The sequence below is a fragment of the Chrysoperla carnea genome, chromosome 1, assembly GCF_905475395.1.
Source record: "Chrysoperla carnea chromosome 1, inChrCarn1.1, whole genome shotgun sequence".
Classification (NCBI taxonomy): domain Eukaryota; kingdom Metazoa; phylum Arthropoda; class Insecta; order Neuroptera; family Chrysopidae; genus Chrysoperla; species Chrysoperla carnea.
The window spans coordinates 387,725-398,165 of record NC_058337.1 but is presented as its reverse complement, the minus strand read 5'-3'; the positions used below and the strand labels follow the sequence as shown (position 1 = coordinate 398,165).

General features: G+C 32.1%; 2 protein-coding genes across 2 annotated transcripts; one reads left to right on the top strand and one right to left on the bottom strand.

Moving 5' to 3' along the window:
* Window positions 1-682: 682 nt before the first annotated feature.
* On the top strand, window positions 683-5,874 carry LOC123290469 (ATP-dependent RNA helicase DDX3X). The gene is made up of 6 exons (XM_044870674.1): window positions 683-934; window positions 2,192-3,442; window positions 3,503-3,704; window positions 3,780-4,037; window positions 4,249-4,557; window positions 4,896-5,874. Exons 1-6 carry the CDS (start codon window positions 890-892, stop codon window positions 4,988-4,990), a joined length of 2,160 nt encoding a protein of 719 aa, XP_044726609.1. The 5' UTR covers window positions 683-889; the 3' UTR covers window positions 4,991-5,874.
* A 3,223-nt stretch (window positions 5,875-9,097) lies between these two features.
* On the bottom strand, window positions 9,098-10,349 carry LOC123290525 (protein MIX23). Its single transcript, XM_044870748.1, has 3 exons — window positions 10,189-10,349; window positions 9,853-10,125; window positions 9,098-9,394 (listed from the first exon to the last, which is right to left on the bottom strand). The coding sequence occupies exons 1-3, from the start codon at window positions 10,231-10,233 to the stop codon at window positions 9,251-9,253; spliced, it is 462 nt and encodes a 153-aa protein (XP_044726683.1). The 5' UTR covers window positions 10,234-10,349; the 3' UTR covers window positions 9,098-9,250.
* Between the last annotated feature and the right edge of the window lie 92 nt (window positions 10,350-10,441).

The window sequence follows — 10,441 nt, the reverse complement described above, 5'->3', positions numbered from 1 at the left end:
TTATAGTTCATTTTTCAGCCACCAGTCGCGCTGTCATCATTAAGTAGTATCTGCGAAGTTAGCTGTTTATGAGTACAAGTACATGAAGTTAGTTACATAATGTACAAATTGATATATCATTTCAAATTAGCGCACAACAGCCCGCTTTTAATGAGACAACTTAGCGATCCCAGCGCCATACTTATTTTGTCCATATTTTGGAGACAATATTTTCTATAGCGATCGTTCTCCTTCTTTATAACCTTCATGGATGGGACTATAAATTGTACAGATATAATTTACAATCGTAGTGACTGTGACACAGTACAATTTTTGTTTGTTTTAAGAACCACATTTTCACAGTACCCAAAAGAAAATTATTTTTTTATATGCTTTAAAAATAATTTTAAATTAATTTTGGAAAAAAAAAATTAAAGAAAAATGAAGTGATTTTCAAAAAAAAAAAAAAAAAAATTAAAAAAATAAAAAAATTAGAACAATTACACATTTCCGGGAAAACATCCGTCGATGTAGTTACAATGCGACTTAAATCGTTCAAATAAATTTTTTAATGATTTTTTTTAATGTGGTGGTGAAATAAACTGATTTGATCTAAAGTATTTTATAAATAAAATTAATTTTTAATTAATATTTATATAAATTTAAAATAAAAAGGGGGATAAAATTAATAATTAATAATTTTTTTTAACTTCATCAATAGTGGTGACACATACTTGAACACCTCCTAGTGACAATTGCAACGAACTAAAACATTTTTTTTAAGCTATTGTTCGTCCTCAACGTGCGCAATACACCTTCTTTGTGCATTTGGCCAAGAAGTTTGTGACAAATTTTTGTGTGGGAACTTTTCACGTAAAAAGTTCTAATATTTGTACTGCTTAAAAGTAATATGAGTAATGTACCCAACCAAAATGGATCAGGTCTAGAGCAGCAAGTAAGTACGCTTTTAGATCCAATCGAAAATCTATAGATTTATGTTGGTTTTTATCGAAAATATTGTTTTTATAAGTGATGAATCTGTCATGGCCGGAGCCACCATGGCTGTCGTTGTGCTCACTGAGTTCACACACAACTCTTTAAAATATTGATCGAATACGAATCATGCTCATTCATTTCATTCCAAAAAAACCTGCTTTCATTTAAAATCTTTCTTTTCATACTTTTCAAACATTTTAATTGAAACTTTTTATCAAAACTTTATTCATGTCGTATTTTTCTAGGGTTAAGTTTCATATAATTTTTTTCTCGAAAAATGTAAAAATTCTATGACATTCATAATCCATTGCAAATTTTCTAAATAAATTTATTATGCAAAACTTAATAAATATTTTAATAATTATTTGCCTTTCACTTTCTTTTAAGTTGTGCAATTTTAATTTCAATTGAGAAAGTTTTTTTATTTTTTTTTATTTCGAAATAATGTTTTCTTTTTTAGAAGGTCTTACCACATAAATTCGCGTACCTTTTATTTAAGATTTCGATCAAATTATTTATGAAGAAAAGTTTTCATTAAACTTTCTTTGAAATATTGTTTACGGAAAAAAGTTATTACCGAAAAGATTTGGGTAAAAATTAGTTCGAAATTTGAGTGATCTAGTAATTTTTTGTTTTTTCTAATTATAAAGAAACGTAATATTTCGTGGATTTCAAATTGAAAATTTATTTTGAAACTTACTCGAAAATAGTGACGTTAATCGTGACTAAAAACTATTGGAAAATTTAACCCTGAATTTAACTAGGTCAAAAAATGTTCCGATTCTGAAATATTCCTACTAGTTTTAAACCTCCGAATCAAAAAAAAAGGGTGTTATAAGTTTGACCGCTATGTATGTCTGTCTGTCTGTCTGTCTGTCTGTGGCATCGTAGTGCCTAAGCGGATGAACCGATTTGGATTTTTTTGGTTTCGTTTTTAAGGTAATTTAATGGAGAACGTTCTTAGCTGTTTTAAGTGTGAGTTTAGAGAACAATTTAAAAATAAACGTAGATTCTCAAAATCGATTCAGTTTAGGGAAGGAAAAAAGGAAAAAGGGGCTCTCCGAAAAAGGTAACTTGATGGAATGTCCTTAAATACACTCAAGTGCGAGTTTAGGATTCCGTAACAGAAAATTTTTTCGGGAGTTTGAAATTTTGTAAATTTCACTTATTTTTTTAAATCTTGTTCAGGGTTTCAGTAAATTGTTTTTGTTTATAGCTTGCTGGTCTGGACTTGCAGGGTCGTAGCGCCGCATCAGGGCGTTACGTACCGCCGCATTTACGGAATAAAGCCGCAACAAGCGCACCTAATAATTCTTCTGAAAGTAGTAGCTACAACGATCGTGATCGTAATTCTAGCTCAAATAATCGATCAACTTATAATCGAGGAGGTGGTGGTGGTGGTGGTGGAGGAAGTGGACGAGATAGTGGAAGGGATAGTGGTCGAGGAACCAACGACCGAGGAGCAGATTATAGTAATTTTAACAGAAATCGACGGGATCATTACCAGAATGGTGAGAAGGAATACTCAGAGAATGATCGAAGTGATTGGGGAAGTCGAAGCGGTGGAGGTGGTGGCAACAGTGATAGACGATATAATAGTGACAGAGATCGAGAGCGCGGCGCCGACCTGCCACGGAATGATCGTTGGCAAGAGCCGGAGAGACGTGACAATGATCGTGGAAATAGTCGATGGAACGATAATCGTGGAATTGATTGGACTAAACCGACAGCACCAGATGAACGTTTGGAGATGGAACTTTTTGGTATTGGCAATACTGGTATCAACTTTAATAAATATGAGGATATACCTGTTGAGGCTACGGGCGATCAAGTTCCACCACACATTACTTCGTTTGAAGAAGTGCAGTTGACAGAAATAATTCGTAACAACATATCATTGGCACGTTACGATAAACCTACTCCGGTACAGAAGTATGCGATACCGATCATATTGGCACATCGTGATTTAATGGCATGTGCTCAAACCGGTTCTGGTAAAACCGCTGCATTCTTAGTACCGATATTAAATCAGATGTACGAAGGTGGTCCAGTTGTGAATTCACGTGATGGACGCACTTACAAGAGGAAACAATACCCGTTGGGTTTAGTTCTAGCACCGACCAGAGAACTAGCAACACAAATCTACGATGAAGCTAAGAAGTTTGCATACCGTTCACGGATGCGTCCATGTGTTGTCTATGGTGGAGCACATGTTGGTGATCAATGTCGTGATCTAGAACGTGGATGTCATCTATTAGTGGCTACACCAGGTCGTTTAGCTGATATGATTGATCGTGGTAAAATTGGTTTGGATCATTGTAAATATTTGGTCTTAGATGAAGCTGATCGGATGCTTGATATGGGTTTTGAACCGCAGATACGGAAGATTGTTGAGAAAATTAATACGACAGCTGTTGGTGGACGACAAACGCTCATGTTCTCTGCAACATTTCCACCTCAAATACAGGTAAGTTATTAAAGTATATATACATGGTGTTTGAATAATTAACTCTCTTGAATGTTTTAGATGTTAGCAAGAGAATTCTTAGATAATTATATATTTTTGGCTGTTGGACGTGTTGGATCAACATCAGATAATATCACCCAGAAGGTTGTGTGGGTGGATGAACATGATAAACGTGAATTCTTATTAGATTTATTGAATGCAGATGATTTACATCAACCATCAACTGAGTCTTTAACTTTAGTATTTGTAGAAACAAAGAAAGGTAATAAACAAACATATACATATAAATAATTAAACTTATAATAACCTTTTATTTATTTATTTATTTGTTATATAGGAGCTGATATGCTTGAAGAATTCTTACGATTAGAAGGTTATCCAGTCACATCAATACATGGTGATCGTTCTCAACGTGAACGTGAAGATGCTTTAAAAATGTTTAGATCTGGTACAGCACCGATTTTGGTTGCAACAGCTGTATGTGGTCGTGGTTTAGATATACCACATGTCAAACATGTCATTAATTTTGATTTACCAACTGATGTTGAAGAATATGTCCATCGTATTGGACGTACTGGTCGTATGGGCAATTTAGGTATGTTAGTTTAGTATATGTTAACAACATACTACTTGTGAGAAGAGTAAAATAATATTATAATCATCATAAACTATATCGAAAGTTTAAAAATCTTGATAATACTCCCTGGAAAATTGATTTATCCATCTTTATTTTTAAGATAATATAACTTTAATTAGATATTGATTGTAATTGATAAGAAATAATAATTAAAAATAAATTTTTGCAGGTCTAGCAACATCATTTTTCAATGATAAAAACAGAAATCTGAGTACCGGTTTAATTGAACTGTTAAGTGAAGCCAAACAAGATTGTCCATCATGGTTAAATAATGTTGCATCTGATGGACGTGGTGGAGGTGGTGGTGGTGGCAACAACAGACGTGTACGTAATAATCGTTACAATGGTGGTGGTGGTGGAGGAGGAGGAGGTGGCGGTGGCAGCAGTTTTGGTGCACGTGATTATCGACAACAGAGTGGTGGAAGTAATAGTATGTCTCGTAATTCTAGACAAAATTATGGTGGATATTCGAATAGTGGTATGTACAAAAATATCTTAGAATTTGTTTCCCCGTTTCTTTTTACGACGACACGACGCATTTAAATGTTTAGTTCATAGTCTACTTTTAGTTGAAAAGATCTATGAATGATTAAACTCGAAAGCATTTGGGTAGTTTTCCGTGCATATCTGGGGACCTGTCTGGATCCACGACAGAATAAAGACTACGACCGACATGCCTCATCAAACTACGTTTCAATTGGCACTCGGCCTATCAAGAAATGTTTCATTTAAATAGTTAAATTTTCGATCCCCATACAAATACGTCAGATAAAAAAATTTGCTAAATTATTATTTATTTTTGTTTTTAAACAAAAGGTGGACATTATGGAAGTTCAAATGGAGGAGGTTATGGAGGTAATTATTCAAGTGGAAATAGTGGTGGCGGTCCTGATTGGTGGGGGGATAATTAAATTTTGATCTCACTCACTTTTTGACAAACAACCAACAACCAACATCCAACAAACAAAATATATTTATAATTATATAAAATTTAAATTACAGCTTTTTTTGAGCCCTAATTTTAAATTTGTATCAACATTATATAAATTATAAACAACAAATCAAAATCAATTTTAAAATTCTGAACGCAGCAGCAGCAGCAGCGCCATACAACACAACACAACACAACACAATCAAATTAATTTGATAACATTTGCTACCAAATATTATGAATGGTAGCCAACAAGAATGGTAGCATTGCGCATGTGTTATCTAACATTCACCAAAATAAAACACAATCAAATTAATTTGACAACGTGTGTTTATCATATATAATTATAATGAATGGTAGCCAAAATGGTAGCACTTCGCATGTGTTCCCATTCAAATAGCAGCCACAATCAAATTTATTTGACATGGTGTTCCTACCATAACTGTAATGAATGGTAGTAATAATGGTAGCATTGGGGGCATGTGGTTATCAATCAAACAGCAATCATAACCAACAAGATACAAACAAATTAATTTTAAAACGTGTGTCTACCATAATAAAAATGGTAGCACTGCGTGTACGCATGTTATTTGTGCTACCATCTATCTCATTCAAACTGTAATTGTGAGTGTGTTGTGCGTTGTGTATTTTATATTTTATCTCTATCTAATCTTATCTATCCTATCTATCTCTGTCGTCCACACACATTGTACTATTTGTACACACTGTTTGTACACCCTGTACTTGTACTGTATGTACTACAACAACAACAAAACAACATCATATTATAATAATTAATAATTAATTGTATAATTAAAGAAAACCCAATCAAACAATCAATAAATAAGATTTAAACATCAACAAACAACAAACAAGAATAAAACAATTAAAATCCGGTTTGTTTTGTGTTTTTTTTTTTCTCTTTTTTTTTCTTTTAGAACTCTTAGAAAAAAAAAATCGAATTTTATATTATAATTAATATTATTATTATTATTATTATTATAGTTAAAAGAAATTATTTAAAATAAAATCATAAAAATTAATAAAAATTTAAAAAAAACAACAAATACACACAAATTTACTTTTTATTTATTAATTTTAAAAATATTAAAAACAAAAAACCACACGAACTCTGTTATTTACTATTTTAAAATAAGTTTAATAAATGATAGAGGGTGACACTCTGTACTGTATTGTATAATAGTGTTTGTACTCTAAAAACTATTCATTTTATATTATTTTTTAAAGGGTGTTCCAATAAGAACGCTAGTGCTAGTGCTGATTTATAAATGAAACATAATTTAGTTTCACATTTTCGATTTATAAAGGAACATTCGTAACATACTGCTTGTGAGAAGAATAATTATATTATTACTTGACCTGTCAAGTTTTTCGGAATTTTTTCTTATGGTTTTTTGGTCGGGACGGTTTCCACCAAGTGCACAGAAGAGACCTGAATGATTGGATCGACGGACTCGATTTTTAAAAAAGGTCTGGAATCCTTCTTGAATAAATCGGTGAAATTCAACTTTTTCGCGTTTCAAGTTAATGGGAATTTTTTTCTTTCTGGTTTTCTTGGTATGCACTTGTTTCTTGAAGTGTATAGAAGAGATCCAAATGATGGGATAGACGGACTCGACCTTTAAGAAAGGTCTGAAGTCTTTTGACCTGGAATAAACCGGTAAAATTCAACTTTTCTGCCTTTCAAGTCAATGGAAATTTTGTTCTTCTGGTTTTCTTAGTATGTACTTGTTCCTCGAAATAAACAGAAAAGAGCCACTTGATTGGATAAACAGATTCGATCTTGATTTTCTCTTACTAGTTTGACTAGCCGCTGATAGTTACTGGGGCATTAATAAAAGTAAAAACATACTAGCATAAAATTTTTTTTGTACTTGAATGTTCACAGATGGCGATGCGTTTGTTTTAAAACAGAGTACAATCACAAGTGTTAATGTCCGTCAACTTCGAAACTTTTAAAATTTTATTTTGTTGAGTTCCAAAATTAAGAAAACCTTAGAAAGCTTACTTTTTTCTAGCACTTACGTTACGGTCATGTTTAAAACAAGTCCTCATCAGGAAGGTAAGTTGAAATCATTATTTTTACATATTTGAGTATCTGTAGATTCGATTTAATTCAATTCTAGAGCTTCCTGATGAAGGCTTCTTAAGCTTTGAGATATGTTTAAAAGTTATAAAATTGAACACAATTTCATTGCGAAAAAGGTTTTATCGTTTATTTTCTCGATTTGTATGGCTCGCATGAAATCTGTTCAAAGTTCAAAAATAGGTCTGTATAATTTTAGATCTCGTAGATGCATGATGGAACCGTGACACAGAAAAATGAAAATAATCGATTGTCGTTAAAATAGGTTTTCAATTAATTTATCTTTTTTTTAGTACTTTGTGTGTAATTATTTATAACATCAATTTTTAAACATTTTCATTAGTTTTTCGAAGTACTTTTTAGAAAAAACGACAGTCACCAAAAAAATTCATTCATTTTTCGAATGGATTTATTTATTTACAAAATTATGCCAAAAATTATCCCTTTATTAATATTGTAATTATATGTAAAACATTTGAGTCTTGGAGCCCGTCACAGTAAAATTGCACTCACACGGATTTCGAAACTTTGCATATGAGTCATTAATATTTAACGAAAAGGTACAATATGTACAAGGTGTGCCAGAATTTATCCTGGCACAAAAATTTTTTGCCAGTATTTTTCGTATTTTTTACTAGCGTGACGGATATTTTGGCCAATTTTGAGCTGTCACACCGAGATATTTCAAAATTATATATTAAAAATTGGTGTACGACAGACCTTTCTACCACGATAAGAGCTGTCACACCAAATTTTCCTGTAAATAGATAAAATTTGCAATAAAATGGTCTCGTACAAATTAATTTCCATGAAAATGCAAAATATGTGTGCCAGGATAAACCCTGACACACCTTGTACATATTGTACCTATCGTTAAAAAGCATTGATTCATACGCGAATTTCGAACTCCGTTTAAGTGCAATTTTAATTATTAAATTATTTATTTTTATTCAGTAAAAAGAACATACTTGAGATTTTTATTAGAATATTAAATAATCAGAAATCAAAATTTGAAAAAAATAGCTTAAAAATTTAATTTTGAACATATTGTCTTCTTTAAACAAACAATTATTATTAATTAATTAAAATTAATTCATTCATTAATTATAAACAAATAAATTCAATAAAAAATCATTTTATGAATTCTCAATACGTTACGTTATTTTAATCAATTTTATTTCTTTATTCATCAACATTTAAACAAAGAATTGAAGGAATAAAGCTCGAAAAATTTGAGCTATAAGTTGGATTTGAATGCGGTTTTCGATTCGTTAGAGCGTCAGGAACTTTTGTAACCTAATTAAAAAAATGCAATTAGCATAATTAATATCCATTTCAAATTGACTGTAAATATTAAATTCACAATTCGATTAATAGTGATGAAAATGATTTCAAACTTATTAAACGGAGGTTTTTGGGGCCGATGAACATGAATATTGCGACAGAATTGGTTTCAGAGGTACATGATGCCTCGGGTAAACGATTCCCTGTCACGTCCTTTGAAGTTTTCGGGAAATTCTTTTATATAATCAGTCCAAACTCGTTACTCGGGTCTTTTTGGGGTCGCAGAACACGAATATCGTGTTAGAATTGATCTCAGAGGTACCTGGTGCTCAAGATCAATGGTATCCTCGTCGTCTGCTGGAGAAATTCATTATATAATCAGTCCAAACTCGTTTTTGACCGCTGTATGTGTGTACATCTGTCTGTCTGTCTGTGTCATCACAGCGCCTAAACGGATGAACCGATTTTAATTTTTTTTGATTCGTTTGAAAGGTAATTTAATAGAAAATATTTTTAGCTATGTTATAAGTGTGAGTTTAGGGTTCCGTACCCAAAAAAACTAAATAATAGGCGATGATTTTCAAAATCGGTTCGGTTTGGAATTTGTCGGGGATTTTTTGAATTTTGTCGACTTAACTATAATTTAAGAAGAAGCAATAAGTATTAAATAAATAAACATAGAAAGGATTTGAAAATGATGAAAAACGTTTATATTTTTCCATAAAAATATGTACAAATATACGATTTATAACAACTTAGCTAAACATTTTATAAAAAAAAAACACTACATCAATATCAATCCAACCATGAGTGAGTGGTGGAGCAGCAGGTCACCAGGTATCTATCTTGTTAAAACTTTAAATCACTAGGATTCACTGTATCTGTATCAGTACCTACAGGTGTGTAGTATGACCTGCACCGTTCATGGAACACTTTCTTGGATCGTTGACCAACTACTTCTTCAACATTGATTTCTTGTTCTAATAAACGTAACTGCAAAAAAAACAATCAATCAAAATTACTTTAAGGTCTAAGTGAAGGTCTTTAGGGAAACCCTACAAATATAGAAGTTAAAGAGGCTGTTGTTGCCAAGGGCGGCCGAAAGTAGGACGTCCAGGAACGAAATATGTTACATTTTCTCGTAAAACTCCATGAGACGAAGTATATACTTCCCGTCTTGGGCACCAGGTATCTAGGGGTCTTTTTTGTTGTGATATTTGTGTTCAGCAGCCCCAAAAACCCCCCAAGTAACAAAATTGAACTCATTTCCATCGATATTTAGTTTTTCTCCTGAGTATACGAGTTTATTTTGGGCATTCTACCAACTAGGAGCATGGTTTGAATGTACCTTTAAATCGACCGGCAAGATATGGTTATCTTCTAAGGATAAAAATGACTCGAAACAGATAGAAATTCTATGTGGATACAATCGATATAAATGCGGTGCTTACCTTAGTTTGTTCAGCGCGTAGTTTTTTATTAACAATAATATTATTTTCATCAGCCTTTTTTTCATCCCTAAATCGTTTAACTTGCTCCGCTGTATATTGCATACAATTCTGTATTAAATTTTGTCTATTAATTCGTCCATTTTCTAATTCTTGATGAAACTGTTGACATTTGGTGGTTGGATCCACTTGAGCCCTAAACGATTCCGTTGGAATAATTGTATTTAATGCATAAATGATTTTATCATCAATTTCACGTAATTTCTTGAGTGTGTCCTGTAAGAAATTTACATTTTGGTGTAACTCTACAATTTATTAATCTTTTTTTTTGGAACTTACTTGAAATTTCATAAAATCTGGACATATAATATTCTTGTCCGGCATTCTTAATCAATTCTTTTGAGAAACTTTATTAAAAATTTATTTAATTTTAAACTTTCTATCTAGTTCCTCCTACACTCTTCTCTTCTAAATATATACCTATCCTTTTGCATCCTCATGGGGCTCTTTCCCATTCCCATCCATCGTTGTGCACTGTAAATACACAAATTAACACATTTTTAAACGGGACCTAGACTACATGCAACTTAAC